Here is a 21,359-nt window from a genome sequence, read left to right on the forward strand (position 1 = left end):
TGGCCGGCTTTACAGCTTCCGAGTTAAGAGCATTTGTTTCTCTGACTGAGTGCTTTGTCTTCCCCTGGCAATATGATCCAAACACACATTTAAAGTCATCTGTCTAGTAATTATCTGACCTGAGAGAGAAACTGTTGCTAGAGGGAAAAAAGGACTCAAAGCAAACTAGTTTCATGATATTGGTTTAGATTATCGGCTGTAACTGCACAAATGAGTTACCAGCATTTTACTGAGCAATAAAGTTTGCCAGGACCCAGTTAACTGCACAGTTTGCTAATCTTTTTGCTTTTAGCTACTAAATTAGATGTCTGATGTCAAATTAGACATCAGTGCTAATTTCATTGACCAATCCTTTTCGTCATAGTCTTCATCAACAACCTTTGTTTTTCCCGATGAGAACAAAAACTAGATAAAAACCTGTGCACAAAGAAAAAAATTATAATGAAGTGAATTATCAGTTTCATCAGCGAATAAAAGTGAGATAAAATATTCTCTGATACTTCCTGTTTCTCATGAAAATGTGACAGAAAACCTGTAGCTTTTGAGGCGTCACACCTACTTCAGTTCTACGATGTTAACACAGAGCTAGCAGCAGGAGATCCCTGAGCCTGACGAAAAAAAGCTTGATTTTACAATGTTAAGAAGTAGAGATCTACAGGAGTTTTCCTTGAATAAATCCACTGCCATCAGCTCTGTGGGCTGTCTTTCACCATCAACACAGTAGTGAATAAGCTTGTTAGTTCTTTTACACAATTTGCTTTTTGTAAATTAAAAAAGAAATATTTTCTTATTATCAACTGGAAACTGGACTAACGTCACAAATGTTCCTTTCTAAAAACAACAAATGAGTAAAGGGATGGATTGCTTTTTAAAAAACTAAGCATCATGTGTGATACATTGCTTTCTGTGAGTAATGACCCCTACACTTTTGTATCATTATGATAAATGATACAACTGATTCCTCTTTTGTTGTCAACATTTCTGTAAGAAGAACTGATTTTAGAAAAACTAAGACAAATAACAAGTATGGCGTCGATGTCTTCAGTCCCTATACGTTCCTGCCTCCCCTCAGCTCGCCGTTGGCCTCCACGCTGAGTTCAAATCAATTCCATCAATGAAGCCATCACGAAGGGAACATTACCACAGTGTTTTCCTGTGGAACAGGCCTGGTAATTACAAATCAAACGAGACAAATACATCCCAGTTAATGAGCGTTAAACGGATGTTAATTATCCGATTGAATGGCTGTCACCATTAAACTGTGTCTAATGGAGGGAGTGGGAGGAGGAGAGGTGGGAGGGGTCGAGAAGAAGGGTAGCTTTTAAAAAAAAAGGGGGAAAAAAACAGGCATTCTGAAAGGCATATTAGCAGCAGATTGAGAAGATCAGACAGTGTGAAGCGCGTGTGTCGGAAACGCAAGCGAGAGGGGAAAGGCGTGGGGAGATGCAGCGGAGGGAGGGAGGAGGGGCGGGGAGGCTAAACTTTCCTCTTTTTCCGACATTAGCGATCGCTGCGACGCATCAGAGGGGAAATTAATCAACTGTTTTTGATTATTTATATATTTGAAAAGGACAAAGCTTGCGGGAGGAGGAGAGCTGAGAGGAGGCAGGAGTCACACTGCGCTAATGTGGTCACAGCCGGTCTACCAGGCAGCTCCAGTCAAAACAAATCCGTCACAGAAGGGTGGAAAAAAAGAAGAAAGTTCACACACTTAACATTCAAAACAGGGTACGACCCCTCTGTGATTCATCAAGAATGTAACAAGACGAGAATCTGGATTTGGATTAGCAAGTATGTACTGAACAACTAACAAACTGCTGTTTCAGGATGAACGTGCGAGTGTTTGAACACAAGTATCGTAAAAATCCTCACGGGATAAACAGAATTCCTGTCAGGAGTGAAGGATGCAGGTCACCAAGTGCTGAGCTCGTCAGAACCATTCAACATCACCGTCACCCTCTAATAAATGCAGTTGTTATAAGCATGTTTGCTAAATTAGAAGTTTTTCACAGCTCCAGGTGTTTCGCTCGTGGAGGTCAAAAGGACAAGTGAGTTTCATGTTCTTGCATCTGCAGAGGATTGCTCCATCATTAAAAGGCTCCCCGTGGGTATTATTCTTAAGCTTTTTGGATAAAACATTACCCTAGTATTAATAGCAGCATTATAGTTATTTTATTATATTAACAAGCGCAGTCAACGTCCTGGAAATATCCAGGCTGAGCTTGTTTCCGGACATCAATTAATGCCGTTTTGTCAAAGCCGCTGATGTGGCTCATTTAGGCACATGGTGGCCTTTGATGGTGGAACTTAACACACCAGGTTACAGCATTAAGGTGACAGGTCTGTCACTCCCAAGTCATCATCGTTCAGTGAACCGGGTTGTTGTTGTGAAGGAGCGTATTTGAACACGCATCACAATCTTTTCCTAAACTTCAGCAAGTGGAGTTTAGTATCTAAAACTAACCAGGGAGTGATTGCAGCACTGAAAAAGTTCAGTCTTCAGTGGGGTCTACCAGAGCAGTGTTGGTATACTGCAGTGTCAAACTGTCACTGCTTTTTCTCTATGGCTTCAGCTCATTCTTAATCATTAAAGACTTAAAAATAGCATGAATAATCTTAATTACTACTGATGACAATTAGAATCTGAAAAAGCTTTTTCTGACACCGCACTGATTACCAGCTGTGCAAACTGGCCCCATAGTGGATTGTAGATATATCGCAATACATGCTTTAAAAAAGCATTAGCGAGTTGCAGTGTTGCACATGCTGTGTAATTTATTTTAACTCAACTACATGTGCATTCACTAAAATGGATTTAAAATGTCATCCACTGCTCAACATAGGCTTAGACTTACTTTGTGTAGTTTTGTGCACTAAAAAATTAAAGTGATCAGCTCTCTGTTTATCATTTTTTTTAACAGCGCCCATATTTCTCACCTGCTTCCGAAGTTTCCCATTGCATTTCAAAATGTTTTAAGGAAAGGCCTAAAAAGAAACAATCATAAACTATATGACGTGATAATTTATGGCATATTATATTTGAGTTTTCAAAAAGAAAGTGAAAAATAGTTTATAAACTGATATAAGAGTGAGGATGACGATGATTGTTTTGGTTTTTTTAACGTGGCTATTTCTTTATTTCTCTTACTGTTGGCACTGAAATGCAGGCTTTTCTTTGAAAAATCATCGTCATTAAGAGAGAAAAAGCAGCTCATTAAAAAACAAACAAAAAACAAACAAACAACAAAATCAAAGCTTCAGAAACTTTGTGGGAAAAGAAATGAAGAATATAAAAGGATGAAAACAAATAAAGCTCAGATTTTCACCTATTTATTGCACCAAAAGAAAGAAAGAAATCAAATAAAGCTTTGACCCAACTTCAATCTCCACACATTTGAGCAAAAGCAGACAAAAAGCGAAAAGTTTGGCTCGGCTCGGGAACGAGAGCCAATTATGTGGTGAAGCAACGGCATTAGAGCCTCTGTGACTTTGAATAAGAAACGACAGATTACACAACATAAACTTTCTGTATTTCTATAGTCTCACTTTTATTTATCCAAGCAATCAACTGACATTGATGGAGGAGTGAAATTATGTCGCAGCTGGTTCCTCTACTTGAAATGCCAACATCATTGCAATTCACGGCACACACACACACACACACATACATTGGAGCACGCACATCCATACAAACTCTCATCCCTCCAGCGGAGGCCATGAAAGAGCGAGAAGTAAATGACAGTGCCCCGTGTGCACATCAGTTTAACTCAACAAGAAGTCAGGGCAGAAAATCATTTGAAGAAGTCCCGCAGTCCCTTCAGATGGAGGCTGCCAGCTTCTCAGTGATCTGCTATCATGTTGCCTGTCTCTTTACTGTCAGCACTAATAGCTCTTAGACACTGGACCGGGACATGGGTGGCTACTGCAGGCCAAGGGTGGCACACACTCAATCAATAATGTAGCCAGCAGCTTCCCGGCCTTTTGTGTGCATATTTTCAGCCCTGAATTAAGCATTCATATGGGCTGCACATAAGAGGATTTGTTCGTGCCAGTGTGCGTCTTTGTGTTGCCGCTAACATGGGTATGCAAGTGTGTGTGTGTCTGCAAAGTTGCTTTGTGTGCTGACGTGCAGCCCTCTGCACCTGCTGTGGAGATAGGGCTTCGGCCAATCGCAACAAAGATTGGAGGGAAGTTTGAGTGACACAACTGTGCTGTGGCTGGCTGAGATACGATTCATTCTGTTATCTCTCTCTCTCTCACGCACACACACAAAGAGTCATGATGGCTTAACAGAATTAGATGTTTAATAATGCCAGTTATTCTCTTCCACTGATTCTCCTCTTTCCCCTTCTTTCCTTCCTCTCATCTCACCCATCTTTTCAGTTCTTTCCTTCTTCAGATCTTCTTTTCTCATCTCTCCTCACTTCTTCTACTCCATCTCCTTCATTACCTCCTTTTCTTCCCTATATTTTTCTATACTTCTCTGCTCTTTTCACCTGTTCTCTCTTCCCTTCTTTCATTTTTCTTCGCCCCACTTTCCTTTCATTGCTTGCTCCTTCCGTCTCCCGCATTTCTTTCCTTCTCCCCATCTGCTCTCTTTCCTTCACGCCCGTCTTTTAAACTCTTGTGTCTTCCTTTCTTAAGTCCTCGATCCTCCGACTCAATTTTCCTCTATCTCATTTCCATCTGTTCATTACTCTTCTGTCTTTCCTCTGCTGTCCTCCTCCTCCTCTCCTTTTTCCCCTTTCAGTTGTTCCAGATCCTCTCCTTTTCTCTTCTCCTTTGTCTCTCCTTCTCTCACCCTTTCATCTACTTTCCCCCTCTTTGCACCTCTCCTTCCCCTCCTTCCTTACTTTGTTGGACATCCACGGGCGAGGACCAACCGGACCAACACAAAAACACTAATTAGTCTTGGCACGGCAACAGCAAATCCCTCTCCACTGATGCTCCCGCCCCTTAACAAACAGATGTAGGCTGCTCACACGTTTGGACTCACACATTTGGACACATTAATGAGACTCACACATTTGGACACACGCACACACATTTGTGCAATAACACACAGGGTCCCAGTGCCTGGTTTCCCAAAGCGCAGCATGCAGCCGCTGCAGCTGTGACGGCTGTTGTTCGGCGCTTTTGTGAAGGGGTTTTTGTTTGGCAACATCAGTGTGGCTGACGTAAATGTGATGAGTATTTAAATGTAGCAGCGTTATTATCAAGTTGAATATCCTAATTTGGCTGATTGAAATGTTTCAGTTTTGCCTCTTGCCATGCCCCACCAATCACAGCTCTGTGCTTGTCTGATTTACTCTGGAATATCAGCAAAACAATGGATACGACTATCATTCCCGAGACATCGTTGCAATGTTAGTCAAGATATTCCACTTTCTGGGTTCTGCTTTTCAAAAGGGACGCTGGTGACATCATCGCCAGGTGTTCCGGATTTCTTTCAGCTGAGAAAAGCCAGGAGGGATATTAGGTTTTCAAAAAACGTTTTTTTTTTTGTTTGTTTTTTTTTTTTTGGATAAGTTTACAGAATATGGAATACAGTGATTTAAATATATGGTAAAAAACAACAACATGTCAATTAAGAAATACACAGATATTTTATTTACTTGAAATTAATCTTATTATTATGTAATACTGTTACATTGTCACTTTGTGGTTAGTTAAATCTTGTATGTATGAGGGGAGGTGCATATACGCTGTTGTTTGTTCGATTCCTAATTTTACTTGTTTATAATCAGACAGAAGTAAAATAAATGAAAATAAATGAAATGGCATTTCACAGGAAACAGGATTTCGTGGAGTTACAGCATGAAAAAATACTTCCATCAGGTAAAGGTTTGATTTTTTTGAGGGGTTTGAGATACAGATATTAGTGTAAAACGTTAACATAAGAAGGTAACATCATCTAGCTCCTGAAAATTTGCCTCTTTAGCATGCGGCTGAAGTAAAAGTGACCTGGTGGATGTAAGGAGGTTAGAAAGGTGCACCACCCGGTGCCAGTGTAGCTCACAGGGTGAGCAGGTGACCATATGCCACAAGGCTGCAAAGGGCCAGCCCGGGCTCCAGTCTGACCTGAGGCCCTTTGCTGCATGTCTTCCCCTCCTCCATTTCCACCATCTAATAAAGACAAAAATAATACTAAAGAGGAAAGTAGTGCCATTAATTCAGCATGTGTTTAAGGTTGTTTTATTTCAGTTTGGCCATATTATTGATATATTAAAAAAAAAAAAAAAAGAGTGGTTGAAAAGCTCATGCAGATGTTTTAGGGATTAAAAAAAATTCCATCCCAAATGAAAGACAGACAGCAGCATGGAAAGGCAGCAAGTTCAAGGTAATTCCAGAAAAAAGTGATGTGCTCCTAAAAGTTCTGTTTATTACTCTAAACCACCACAGACATTAAAACCAAACCAAAACGATGGTCATATTTTGTTTTTTTCCCCTTCCAAAACAAAGTGCAAAGTCCAAGTTTCATAGCCAGCTGATATCTCATCCTTTCAGCAGTTTGCCTTGTGTGTACAATCTTCCTGGAGATGAAAAAGAAATGTTTTTCAGCTGCACAGATACAGATCCCCGGTGGATCGGCTGTGTGTGCGTTAAAGCCATATTTGTGAGTGAGTGAGTGGATGTGCGCTCGCACCGGGCAGCTTTCCCACCCCCAGGCAGCGAGTGTGGGTGTTTTTCTGGAGCCTCTGTGTCATTTGCCTCCAAACAGTAACAATGTTGTTGATCAGCAGTTGTTTACAAACCGCCAGGAGGATGGAACTAATTTGTTCACTGTGTATTCCCCCGTCTCTCCCACTCTGGAGACCATTTCAATTTGAGCTCCTTATATGTTCTCGATAGCGGACTGCCACAAGTTGATTCTGACAGCAATTATGAATATTGTGTTCCACTCAAGTGGTCGTGAGCGGGAGAGTAATGAAGTTCTCACCAAATCATCTGTTCCCCAAATCACTTAACTGCATCTTCATTAAGAACACTGCAGCGTAGAAGAAATCATCAGATCATCAGATTAACAACGTAGCAGCTCAACGTCACGCGGTACGAGCCAAAGAACTGTAGTGTTGCCTAGCTGTCTTTCCATCTTTCCGTACATACATACATAGATAGTCTCAGACTTTCAGCCTTTAAACTTGATCAGGGCTGTCAGCAAACACGTGAAACAAAATGAGACACATCGTTGTGAAATTTTATAATTGGTTGTCGGAGGGGGGGGGCCATCCTAGCAGCAGCCTTTGGACTCCTGAGGGGCACAGAATGCAAAGCTGGCTTTTCACCAGAAAACTTGTTAGACGCTGCACTGCTGGGGTTTAACAAGGCACTATGCATACTGTGTGTGTCTGTCAAGGCTAGACTAGAGAGAGAGAGGGAGTTGCAGTATTAGTGAACCTAAGCAGACAGATATCGGTTTTGCTAAACAGTGTTAGGTTTTTTTTTTATCTGTGTGATTTTTTTTCTTGTTTGTTTCATACGTGTGCACAGATGTAACGAGTCTGTGTGAAAACTTGCCTGAGGGAAGGTGGGAGTCATACCGTATTTGAAAGGTCGGATTCTGTGTGGGGCATTTTGGACAAATAATCAAACTTTATTATTTTCCTGTTTTTTGATTATCACGAAAAGAACAAGACAGCAACTGAAGATTCCCAACAACAACACACACATTAACAGAGGGATGCTCGGGATATAAGAATGAGTGGAGTGTGTATAATGTGAAGAGAACTGCTGTGTAAGTAGTTTTAACCACATTCCCTCAGTGATCGAATAAATAAATGCATCAAACTTGGTTTTGATGGTTTATCCATGTGTGAAAATTTAAAGTGGTACTTTGAGCTCCTTCACCTCAGCTGACACGTCGGGTCTTTTTCATATCAAAACTCAAATCAACACTTAACATAAATGTTAAGAGAACGTCAACAGCTGTGAGTGTTTCCACAGCACATCAGCACATCAGCACATCCTCCAAACACAAACACATTGTTTCAGGACACTGTGAGCCAATAATATGGAAGCACGCGAGCATTAGCAAAGTTACATGTAAGAAGTCTGACACTGCTTCAGTTTGTTGCATTTTTAAAAAATTATTTTTATTCTCTTTCCTTTTAATTCCAGCACTTTTTCTTGTAGCCACGTTTAATTTGCACTGCCTTTCATTTCACAAAAAAGCCGTCTGTTGTCCTTGTAAAGTGTTTTGTGACTCCTGTGTGAAAAGCCCTTTTTAATTTTTTTTCTTTTTGCATTTTCCTGAAAAACAACCAAAAAAACTTTTGTAGTTTTCTGATTTGCTTTTAAATCAGTGAATTGACTTAATTGACAGACATTTTTTAAGATATTCACCAGAGACCAAGTGATTTGTGCAAATTCCTGCAAATTGCTTCTTTTGCTCAGTTTCCAATTATACCGTTCAAAAGTCAAAGTAAAATTTTACTGTAAGTTGTGTGAACAATATATATATATATATATATATATATATATATATATATATATATATATATATATATATATATTGATCTCGATGGAAAAAACATTTTTCACCAATAATTGCATGCTGAAATTATGCCGGCTTTTTATTTGATAGATAAAAATGGTTTGAATTATTATATAATATGATATTTGATATACACAATTATACAACAATTATTCACATGCTGAATGACAGGTAAAAAAAACCTTTGGACCTGTGTGTGTGTGTGTGTGTGTGTGTGTGTGTGTGTGTGTGTGTGTGTGTGTGTGTGTGTGTGTGTGTGTGTGTGTGTATGAGCATCATGTTGTATTTCTGAGGTGGAAAATAAAAGCTGTGAGGAAGAATGACAGCAGAGAGGAAGGAGGTACTCACAGACAGAAGCAAGGACAAAGCTCCTCACCTGCTCTGCGTGTGTGTTTGATGAAATAATAAATATATAAAAGAAGAATATTAAATCCTCCTCGTCGCCCGCTGCTGTCATCCTCTGATATTTCTCTACGGTGCCACACTGACAGATAACGATCACATTACTTCTCCCATTCGACTTTGTTTCATAATCTCTGTGACTCAAACAAACTGTATGTTTGATTATTTTATTTCGCCCCCTTTTATTCTGCTTACCTTTCCCTTTATTCTTTTCTTTCTCTGGTCGAACCTCTGCTTAAGCCCTCACCAGCTAGCCCTCCACCCTCACAGGGAGAACAGTTTGCTGACACAAGAGTCAAAAAAGGCCCTGAACAATCCTACAATCCCTCAGCGAAAGGAGGAGCCAATAATTGTTGTCTGCTTAAGAGGGAGAGGTGAGGAATTTCAAGAGCTGCCAGGGTGGCACACTGTCAAACACACACACACACACACACACACACACACACACACACACACACACACACACACACACACACACACACACAGTTTAATCACATACATCATTTGAAGGCTAAAGCGGGAGAACTGAGTCAGGACGTGCTTTTCTTTTTCAGATCAACACATTTTCCTGATCATCATCACTCACGACTAAGATGCGTCACATTACTAGAAATGTTGGTGGTTTTCAAACAATCTCAGTTTCAGCACGAATGCCTGCATGTTTTTGTGATTAATGTATTTACATAATTCTTTTGATAACATTTTTAATATCTCTTGATATTAATTAATCTCCAGCTCACCACGGAGGTAAAAAGCAGTGTAAGATAATCCTGTCAGATTTAAATGTTATCAGACACTAGAAATAACCCTTCTTTTGCTCTGCTGGCTCTGAGTGACATTGCAATTTCCTAAATCTGATTATTCTTCTGGTCATGATTTTATCTTTACAAAGAGATCAATTTAAGCCGAGTATGGGGGACAAAAAATCATTTAAAGGAACAGTTCACCACAAAAGTACAGTTTAGGTGATATCAGCTTTAGAGACTTTGTCTTCAACGTAATTAAACAAAATTTCCTTTGATTTTCACAAAAGATCATAAAGAAATTCGACACAGCAGTAATGTATTTTCTTACAAAAGAAAGAAAGAAACACAAAGCTTGCTGTGGTTAGACGTAAACAGGAGAGAGCTGTTTTCTCTCTCCTGTTTACGTCTGTCACCCATGCTGCTAGCTAACAGGCCAACTTGGCTGAGGAGAGCTCCACTAATGTTTGCATCCTGCTACTACTGTGACCTTGTTGTCATGAGGAGCTTCACGAGCTCCTCTGCAGAGTGATACAGCTGGCAGCTGTCGTTCAGTAAAAAAATAAAAAGTAGAAAAGACACTTCCACAGTGCAGATCAGCAAAAGTGTGCAACTGACAGCAAACACAATCTAAACAACATTTGATGTTGCTGTGAACGCTCCCTTTAAAATTATAGACATACATTACCGTGGCGAAAAATTTAATTAAATAAAATCCATCAATATTTAAGTCTTTTTTATGTTATTTCTTTATCTTTCATTTTTCTAATATTTCCTTTCATACGGTGTCTGTATGCTACCATAAATAACAGGTTGCAAATCCACATTTCTGGATTTTAAATAATAATCATTTAATAATGACACACAATGATGAAATAAATCCATGAAGGGATTTATAAAGTGTAAAAAATTGAATTATTAATGTTGTTAAACTAAAGTGATCTACAGACAGACAGAAAGATCAATTGATGGATATTATAATTGCTTAGATTATCGAGTGTAATAAGTTGGACGAAGTTTACAAAGCAATATTTCAGGTGTGATTCTGTTTTTACTGTTTCCTCTCTGACAATGAAACTTTGTCTTTTTCACAAATGAAACTAACGTAGGTTATACACTGCTGAGTCTGTAAAGAAGAAAGTGTTTTATTTTTAGTGGCTTTAGCATTTTAAAAAAGAAAACAAATGTGGCTACAATTTGGAGGAAAATTCCGAAAATAATCTCTGTGCAGAGTTTGGTGGTATCGATGCTCCACTGGGGATTTGGAGGTGGGAAACGAAGGCTGGAGCAACATGAAAGATATTAGTTATAAAAACAGCAATTATTCAAATGTGTGTCAGTGAATTCTTAGAGAGCATGTCAGGAAGATCTTTAAAAACTTAATTTAATCTGGAATGACAAATAAAGAACATTATTGTTGTTGCACATTTTAATGATGTTTTGGGGATATGTGAGGAGGACAGATAAGGAAAAAGGCATCATCACAATATCACAAAAAAGTGTTAATGTATGGATATGCATCACATCAATGAAATGTAGAGTAAACCTGTCTTCTCTACACGTTTGACTTTACGTCGTTGCAGCTGGAACAATAAATCACCTGAAAGTATGAGAGGTACAGCGGAGTTCTCAGAGTAGGAGGACGCGTTGTGGTCCACTGACTGAGCAGAGCTAATACACATCTGTGAGTACGAACCCTCCCCTTTGCTCTATCTGTCTTGTTCTCCCACTTTCCCTTTGTATGTGTGTGTGTGTGTGTGTGTGTGTGTGTGTGTGTGTGTGTGTGTGTGTCAGGGTTGGATGGCCCGACTGAGCTGAGTAAATGTGACCAGACTAAGTGTGTGTGTCTCATATCAGTGTGTCCTTGATCGCTCTCACTATATGGGGCACTTTAGCCCATTCTTCACTGGCACCGGGAGGCATGCCTCTCCACACACACGCAGACACACACAGTATCCACCTGCACACATGCATGCATGTACAGCTACACCCACACACACTCAGTGTTTTGATGTAAACGCAAGTAGACGAGGGGTCCAGTCAACCGCTCCGCCTCCGTGTCTCTCCCCCTACCCTCCTCTCTTTTTCCCTTCGTCTTTCATTGCCTCCCTCCCTGTGACATTTTTAACGGCATGTCACGCAACCCTGTGCTCATGCACACGCACACACCATGTCGTGCTCTCTGCCAAAGCTCTGCATCTTTGTCTGGGGACAGCCACTTAAGCACGCTCATATACGCACATATTCAAACACAGTCATGTCTGATTTTTTTTCCCTTCTGCACACACACACACACACACACACACACACACACACACACACACACACACACACACACACACACACACACACACACACACACACACACAAGCAACTTAAGCCATCTTCCTTTCACCATCTCGTGCCCTCCCTCCTCTCTGGGTCTCGTCTGGTCTCGTGTGTGCGTGACTGTGGCTGGCTGTGGTGAGGGCAAATTAGCACAGCGACCCAGTTTGGTACCAGAAGAGTCAAGACATCAGCGGAAGATATACTGAAAACTCTCCCTTTCCACTGCAAAAACTCACTTTGTGCTCTGACACAAAAAAATACAGGGTATAAAGGAGCACCTCCAGCTGAGGATTATCACAAAGTAAAAGAATTCTATTTTCTCTTCCTTTTCATGTTATTTCCTCCCTTTAAAAGATCCTATCTCCACAACCTCAGAAAAAGTACAGCAGTGTGTTACATTAAAAATGTGGATAAAATCTGTTCCATAAACAAAACATGAACTCACCGTGGGTTTTCCCTCCACCCCTTTCCTCTGCTTTCTTTACTGGGCTCTGTTTTGCATTTCTCTGCTGCTGCTAATTGCCTGCAACTAATTATAGAAGGTCTGTATGTGGCCCTCTGAACCGGACACACACTCACTCACACACACGTGCACACACACACACCGTTTCCTATGCTTTTAAACACATTTTGACAAGTAGCTCTCACTGTGTCGAAGTGAGAGGGGGTTTGCCGCTGGCCTCAGACACAACATAGATTTGTGGGTGTGTGGATGAGTAGATGATGGGAGGAGGAAGGCTAAAAGGAGGGGGATGCTAGCAAACCGGTGTTGCGTGTCTCGTTCGGCTCGTTTAGCTGACAAACTGCTTTTAGCGTTTAATTATCCAGCGCTGTATGATTAATAGATTTTAATTACTGTAACCCAATTGCCACCTGAAATATGTACAGGTCTCTGAATGAGGTCAGCCTATCAAATCCCTGGCAAGGGAAAATCAAAAAGGACAAAACAAACTGAGTGTGAGGGCAAACAATAGCAGATCAAAAATCTTTCCATCTTAAACCTCTCACTTGTTTTTTTTCATCAGTGAATGAAAGAAGAAAAGCGAGCTCGGGCAGACAGGCGGCTGTTTTCATCAGTATTTACCTCCTTGAGGAAAATGTTAGACCTTTGAAAGGCTTTTGACCAGACCTTGAACTTTTTCGTTTCATTTAAAATTTTCTTTACATGATCTGCAGCCGGAGCTTCAAAGAGACTTTTTGATTCGTTAGAAAGGTTAGAACCTTTCCACATTCGTGCGTTGCTTCTAAGGCTCTTTGCATTCTGCACACACGCTGCTGCTGATGCTCCGAGGAAATGTTCATATAGCTAATTTACTGTGGAACTGCAATGCGCACAATCATTTTCCTAATCAGAAGACTGAATAGCACTGATAATTTAAAAAGCGATCTGAAATCTATTAGTAGTTACTTTGTAACTGAAGCTGCCTTTTACACAATTACTTTGTCTCCATTGCCAACGTTGAGCCCAAACAGCACTTATGGAGTTTAGTGTTGACGACCTTGAAGTAGGGTTTGTCCCAGCTGACGGGAAACTAGTGACAATTCCAGTTAAATGAGGCAGTGCACGATGAGTTGTTGGTTTATCAGACATGGTGCTGTGAAAAGAACCAAGTGCCAGCTCCAGGTCTGACAAATGAACCTAAAAACTGCAGTGCTTCTGATGACTCCAAAAGAAAGTCCGTTCCCATAGATTCCCAAGTTACTTTTGATCATTACAAGCATATTTACACCCTATAGTTTCCACATTCATACAAACTGTAGATTAAAGTTTTCTAACAGCTCATCCATAAGGATTAAAGTTTTGAAATGAGCTCAGCATAAAAGGTGTCAGACTACCGTGAACATGCAATCAGAGCATGAAAGAAAGTAACAGTAGCGAGTAGAGTGAGATTTTACTCAATTCTTCATTGGCTCATGTATAGTAGATATATTGGATAATAGTTACATTGTATAGTTCTAAAGTTCATATCCCATAGTAACAATGGTTAATATGTAATAAACTGGCAGGTTACTACATTTCAGTTAACTATCATTTACTGTACACAATCACTAGAAAAATTCTTAATGGTAACCATTAACATTTGTGCTTGCTCTAGTGTTTATGAAACATGTAAATAGTTAATAAACTGGAATGAATTTGATAAAATTGTAAAGGATACATATAATACCTTTAATATATGTACAACAATTAAAGAGCACATTCTAAGTAGGCAGGTAGGGTGGAGTGTAGTCGTGGTGGTCTGGGTAGCTCACTGGCATTTTTCTTTCACTTCAACTTTAAGCTGATGAAGTTTAGTTCAAATTACATTCTTTGATAATGAAACCTTGAATAGAAATTGAATAAAAAGTAATGCACTCATGTCCTGTATGCTAATTAATCTTTAGTTTAACAACAAAACTTGAAGCAAAGTCGTTTTCCATTAAAATCACATACCACAAATTCAGACATACAGATTAAATTGGTCAGTTGTGACACCGTGCAATAGGGTGTAACATTTAAGATAACTTTAAAGAAAAAATGTGATGCGTGTTCATAACATGCAATGTGTTTGCCTTTGCACTATCAGAGCATCGATTATTACTCAAGACCAGTGTTGGTCAAGTTACTTGAAAAAAGTAATCAGTAACTAATTACTGATTACTTCCCCAAACAAGTAATCCCATTACTTTACCGATTACTCATTTTCAAAAGTAATTAATTACTTAGTTACTTAGTTACTTTTTAAAAACACGATTTACAACCTGAAGAGGTGATAAAGCGATAGAGCTTTCAGCCCAATTCTACCTTTTCTGCATAATCCATCATACAAAATGTAATCAAATGGAAAATTATCTTTTTTTTTTAACTTGTTTTATCAGTTTTAATCTTTTAACTTTATGCATCAAGCAAAAATTTAATTATATGCAACATTCTCTGACTTGAATAAATGAGTTTAACATTTAAACCTATTTTCTACACATTCCAGCACATAAAATAAAATATTTTTTGTGTTTACACTCAGTCTTTCAAATAGATGCAAGTAAAACACAGCAGAACATAAATAAAGTTCTGTTGCTCTATTTTCACCTGTAAAGCAGGACTGGGGGTAGGCGGAGGTTTACCCTGGTGCAGGTGTGCCGCGGTCAGTTGAAGAATCCGTGAGTTTCTCTGTGAATTTCCCATTACGTCGTTGCGCACTCGGTGCTTGTTTAGAGGTTTTGTTCGCTGTAAAAAGAAGTTTTCTTCCCACGCACAACGGACACTAATGTTTTTGTCACTTTTTATGGAATCAAACTCAAAGTAAGGTCAGTACATCCACGCTTTAAACGCTGCACGCTCATACTCTCTCCCGCACTCGATATATGATGCACTGTTGATCTGCACACAGCTGTTGTCACTAACGGTGCACTCGCTTACGTCACTGTCGTGAGACATTCTCGCAAAAAAATCACGGGTTTAGTAACGCAGTAACGCAGCGTTCCTACGGGAAAGTAACGGTAATCTAATTACCGTTTTTGCAATAGTAATCCCTTACTTTACTCGTTACTTGAAAAAAGTAATCAGATTACAGTAACGCGTTACAAGTAATGCGTTACTGCCCATCTCTGCTCAAGACACCCAAACAGTAGATGTGAACCTGTTCTTCGCCTGTTGACATCACATGTGCAAGCACGAGAAATAAAAGTCGAATAAAAAGCAAAACACCCGGAAACCAGCAGCAAAGTAAAAACCACGAGCTAATGGCAAACTGCCATGTTTTATAACCCACTTCATCAGGTTTAAGTGCACAGCCCCTGCTGAGCAACAGTTCACCTCTCTCTGATTAACTTTGTTCACCTCCAGCTCTCTCTGGAGAGTTAACAGTGTGGGTCACCCTCATCTCGCCGTCCACCATCTCATCCTAACGCAACAATTCCCCTCGAATACTCTCTGTTTTTGCAGCATTTGAGCATTCTGTGGTCTGTTAAATGGATTTCCAGTTTTTGTTCAGGAACAATAGCAAAGGTTTTAAGTTGACAGTTTTTATATGGAAGTACAAAAAATATACTTCTTACCATAGGATACTATGACTGCACAGTTAAATAGATCTCTTTGTAAAGTAATTCCTTAATGGTTCCCACAGTTGGCACATGTCATGAAGGCTGACCTATAACTGAAACCTTGAATGCATGTTAACCTTTCCTAGGTCGCTGTTTAAGATTAGGGTTAGGTTCAAATCTCTCCCTTTATACCCAGAGAGAAACTGTGCAGCCAAAATTCATGTCAGAAATCATATTTCAACTCTAACATCTTCCAGGTTTGAAAACTTGCCGTTTATCACGAGGTAAAATGCAGCATAACAGAACCTTCCAGGTACAGTTATCGGTGTCTCATGAGGCAGGCTGTCTACTAATTGGAAAGTTGGTGGTTTGATCCCTGGGTTCCACATGTTGAAGTATCCTCAGGCCAAATACTGAACCCTAAGTTACCCCGGAGTGGGTTTACTGGAGTTCACTGGAGTGTGAGTCTGTGTGTACATGTATGAATGTGTGTGTGAATGGTTGAATGAGACTTGTGACTTGTGAAAGTGCTTTGAGTCCTCAGATAGAGTAAAGCAGTTCTACATAAGCAGCAATCCATTAACCATTTATCTAAGGTTAGGGTTGAGTTTTTAGCTTTTGCTAAATTGGCTAAGAGTTGGAAACTATCAGATCAATTTGGTGAATAGGCTTTTTTTTATTAAAGAAAATATAAACAGTGTCTGATGCCCTTCACTTAGAATGGTCATTTTCTTTGTTCCCTGATTTTCAAAACATGAAATAAGGAATAAAATATTTTAAAAATGACACACTATGATTGCTCAGAGCAGCAGCTTTGCCTCCACTGCAAAGCTCCAAATATAAATACTACCAAACCAAAAGTGCAAACACACCATGCACCGTAAAGACCTATCGTCAGTGGACTCATTGTAGACTTACCTATGCAGGAGTCCCTGTGCTCCTCAAATCCAGCCGAGCACACGCACCTCCCGATGGGCACCAGCCATTCCCCCTCTGCACTGCAGTACATTTTGGGTGTGTCCCTCTCCTCAGCGTGATCCACACACTGACCTCTGACCTCTACCAGAGATGATGAGTCAGCCCCCGTGACCACGTCAGTGAACACAGCCAGGTTACGGTTCACGCCCACACAGCGTTTGTAGTACACCCTCACCGAGGTGAGGGCAATGCAGGCGCCGATGTCCTGGAAGGCCAGGTAAAAGCCCCGCCTATTGAGAGGGCCCACACCGCGCACCTGTAAGAAGACAGGACAAGCAATTTTTCTTAAAAGGCAGGATGCTCTTAATTTTGCAGGAACTTTCCTGTGCACAATTTAAAGCCCAAAGTGTACATGAGCATGCATGTAGTAACTTTCTAGAGTTTAGAAAGTTGTTTTATTTATTTATTTATTTTTCATAAAACATAAACAGTGGTTGATACAGAGGTTTCTTAACAAAACAGGTGGAACAGTATGAATGCAGCTGTAATTTAATCTCTGGACCCGTGTTTGTTGTTTTGCTTTGGCAGCAGTCATTAATCAACTGCTGTGCTTCCGACCACAATGAGCAAACAGATGATTTTACATTTTTATATGCTTGTTTTTCATAAGATATCACATCACAGTTGACTATTGTTAACACCAAGGAGCTAATTTACAACATTATTTTAAAAGTTTGCAGCAAAAGCATCTAAAAATAGGCAAAAACCTTGTTCTTAATAGTAGACAGATAGAAGACTGGCCACCCCCTCAGTTTGTATACTCTGAAACAAGCTGGGGTGGCACCTTTCCCTTCAAAGCCACTTACACTTTTTTTTTTTTAGATTGGTTGCTTCTCACAAACATAAGGTTTGTACAACATGTGGCTCGTTAACAGTTTGCTCGTTAACGTGTTGACGCCATCTAGCCCCATGCACGGGGCAATCCGTGGTAGCTCGTTAACGGAGATTTGCCGTGTTGTGGCGTTAACATCATTTCAGATTAACGCTGACAGCACTAGTGGGAACAAATTGAACATGACTGCACATTTACGCCGACATCATCCTAGTGCAAAGACAAGTGGAAGCAGACAAAAACAACAAGCACGCATGCTACAAACTTTACCCGAGTCATTTAGACAGCCGTTAGCACATGATTCTCCTTATTGGTACCTGATATGTTTAATATGCTGCTAGAATATAGCCCAGAAGAAGCGTATAGTATAGCTTTTATTTTGGAAAGAGCCATTTCTCTGTAATAAACTCTCTTTTCCAAAGATGAGTGATTTCTCGATCAGAGAGATTTTTTATTACTTTGTTGTTTCAGCAACATTAAATTTAAAAACTGTACTTTTGAGTTAAAATATATATTTATAATTTTAATAAATGACAAATTAAAAAAGCATGTACATTTTTTTCATCGAAAAGATATCGAACCGAATATATATATATATATATATATATATATATATATATATATATATATATATATATATATATATATATATATATATATATATATATATATATATATATATATATATATATTAGGGGTGCAACGATATTCGTATCGATATTGAACCGTTCGATACAGTGCTTTCGGTTCGGTACGCATATGTATCGAACAATACAAAATTTGAAATTTATTTTATCAACTTTCCTTCTGACGATGCTGTCTGTGTTGAGCGCTCAGTGAATCTGCGTTCGACTACTCCGCCTAGGGTCGACAGTGCAGCCTAGGCGGAGTAGTCGAACGCAGATTCACTGAGCGCTCAACACAGACAGCATCGTCAGAAGGAAGAGCGCAGGGCAAGCTAGCGAGACAGAAGTTAAGCTCTCCTTACAACATGGACCTCCCGCACTCTCATTCAGATCTGGCGTTTGGAATTATTTTGGTTTTCATGTGACGTATGACCCTGAAGGTAAGCGAGTCATGGACTAAAGTAAAACAGTATGTTGGATGTGCCATGCAATGCTCAATTACATGGGTGGGAGCTAGTGTGTTAGCGCAGTTAGCTCGTTAACGTGTTGGCCGTCCAGCCCCATGCACGGGGCGATCGGCGGTAGCTCGTTAACGGAGATTTGCCGTGTTGTGGCGTTAAGGTCATTTCAACGAGATTAACCTGAAAGCACTAGTGGGAACACAACGAATATGACTGCACATTTACGCCGACATCATCCTAGTGCAAAGACAAGTGGAAGCAGAAAAAAAACAAGCAAGCATGCTACTAACTTTAGCCGAGTCATTTAGACAGCTGTTTAATATGCTGCTGAGAATATAGCCCAGAAGAAGCGGATAGTATAGCTTTTATTTTGGAAAGAGACATTTCTCTGTAATAAACTCTCTTTTCCAAAGATGAGTGATTCCTCAATCAGATACAGGGCTTGCAATATCGCTAGCCCAACGTCCCGGGGCTAGCGATTTTTTCAGTCGGGGTACCAAAATCTATCTCTGCCCTGCCCGTCGGGCTATTGTACGAAAAATATATGTCAATGCTTTTGCATTCTTTCGGAAATGTAGCTGGGTAATTATGTCATTGGCATCGGTGAGCCACTGTCAATATGTGACATATTGAAATCGCGTTTGAATTTGCGCTTGTTTTCTTGCTTTCACTTTGCAATCGAGCGAACTGTGTATAGAGAGCGACAGCACTGATCTGTGAGTGATGATAATTTGCGCACCAATTCCTCTGACATCGTCTTATTAATCGTTAGCTTACTATGCAAACATGACAAGTGAAATCTCCCGCAGCTTAAACATGTGAGAGGTTGATCGCGCAGAGAATCGCTGAGCTTATGTGAGTGAGTGTGTAAAAGCATTTCAGTTCTGTTGAGCCAAATAAGACAGGTCAGGGTGAAGAAGTGACAGCCAAAGAAAAGCTTACCACAAAACGGAAAAGTTATGACAAATCAGACTATAAGGCAAAAAGAAAGTGCAGCTTTATGGTTTCATGGACAAAAGAATTTCTGTGGCTGCAATATGACGAGCTAAATAACCAGGGCTGCACATAAGTGGTCCGCAGGTGCGCATTCGCTGTCAAAATAAAAAACACGCACAGGGGTTAGGGTTAAATTTAAAAACTGTACTTTTGAGTTAAAATATATATTTATAAGTTTAATAAATGACAAATTAAAAAGGCATGAACATTTTTTTGTATCGAAAAAATATTGAACCGTGACACCAAAGTATCGAACCGAACCGAACCGTGAATTTTGTGTATCGTTGCACCCCTAATAAATATATATATATATATATATATATATATATATATATATATATATATATATATATATATATATAGGGATGAGACAAGGAACATCCAAGAATACATTGGGAAGATGGCCCCAACTGACCGAGTGCTCAGTGAATACCTCAGGCAGCAGAAACCCAAGAAAGAGGAGGGAGACGAGGAACCATCATGGAAGGACAGGCCCCTGCACGGTATGTACCACCGGCAGATAGAGGAGGTGGCTGATATCCAGAAATCCTACCAGTGGCTGGACAAAGCTGGACTGAAAGACAGCACAGAGGCACTAATCATGGCAGCACAAGAACAAGCTCTGAGTACAAGATCCATAGAGGCTGGGGTCTATCACACCAGGCAAGACCCCAGGTGCAGGCTGTGTAAAGATGCCCCAGAGACAATCCAGCACATAACAGCAGGGTGCAAGATGCTAGCAGGCAAGGCATACATGGAACGCCATAACCAAGTGGCCGGCATAGTGTACAGGAACATCTGTGCCGAGTATAACCTAGAAGTCCCGAGGTCAAAATGGGAGATGCCCCCAAGGGTGGTGGAGAATGACCGAGCTAAGATCCTGTGGGACTTCCAGATACAGACGGACAAAATGGTGGTGGCTAACCAACCGGACATAGTGGTGGTAGACAAACAGAAGAAGACGGCCGTAGTGATCGATGTAGCGGTTCCGAATGACAGCAATATCAGGAAGAAGGAACACGAGAAGCTGGAGAAATACCAAGGGCTCAGAGAAGAGCTCGAGAGGATGTGGAGGGTGAAGGTAACGGTGGTCCCCGTGGTAATCGGAGCACTAGGTGCGGTGACTCCCAAGCTAGGCGAGTGGCTCCAGCAGATCCCGGGAACAACATCGGAGATCTCTGTCCAGAAGAGCGCAGTCCTGGGAACAGCTAAGATACTGCGCAGGACCCTCAAGCTCCCAGGCCTCTGGTAGAGGACCCGAGCTTGAAGGATAAACCGCCCGCAGGGGCGTGCTGGGTGTTTATATATATATATATATATGTATATATATCTTAATTAATGTTAATGTTGGTGGCATCAGTTAAACAATGGACCTTGAGCCAGCACAACCGAGCCAGCAGTGCACGGACAGGAATGCATTTCTTACTTGAAAATTCTGACACCACTTCATATTTCACTAGCTGGGCCCACGTCCTCATT

The 21,359-nt window shown here is 40.4% G+C and overlaps 1 protein-coding gene across 2 annotated transcripts in view; it reads right to left on the bottom strand.

Moving 5' to 3' along the window:
* epha8 (eph receptor A8) overlaps nucleotides 1-21,359 on the bottom strand; it is a 151,695-nt gene that overhangs the window by 50,040 nt on the left and 80,296 nt on the right. For both annotated transcript variants that reach the window (XM_085405568.1, XM_085405569.1), the window contains one exon: nucleotides 16,906-17,221. In XM_085405568.1, coding sequence (XP_085261694.1) covers nucleotides 16,906-17,221 — 316 coding nt within the window. The remainder of the gene's footprint in view (nucleotides 1-16,905; nucleotides 17,222-21,359) is intronic.

The sequence above is a fragment of the Rhamphochromis longiceps genome, linkage group LG5 (assembly GCF_057381845.1).
Source record: "Rhamphochromis longiceps isolate RC_006_pf linkage group LG5, R_longiceps_female_GT1.1, whole genome shotgun sequence".
Classification (NCBI taxonomy): Eukaryota; Metazoa; Chordata; class Actinopteri; order Cichliformes; family Cichlidae; genus Rhamphochromis; species Rhamphochromis longiceps.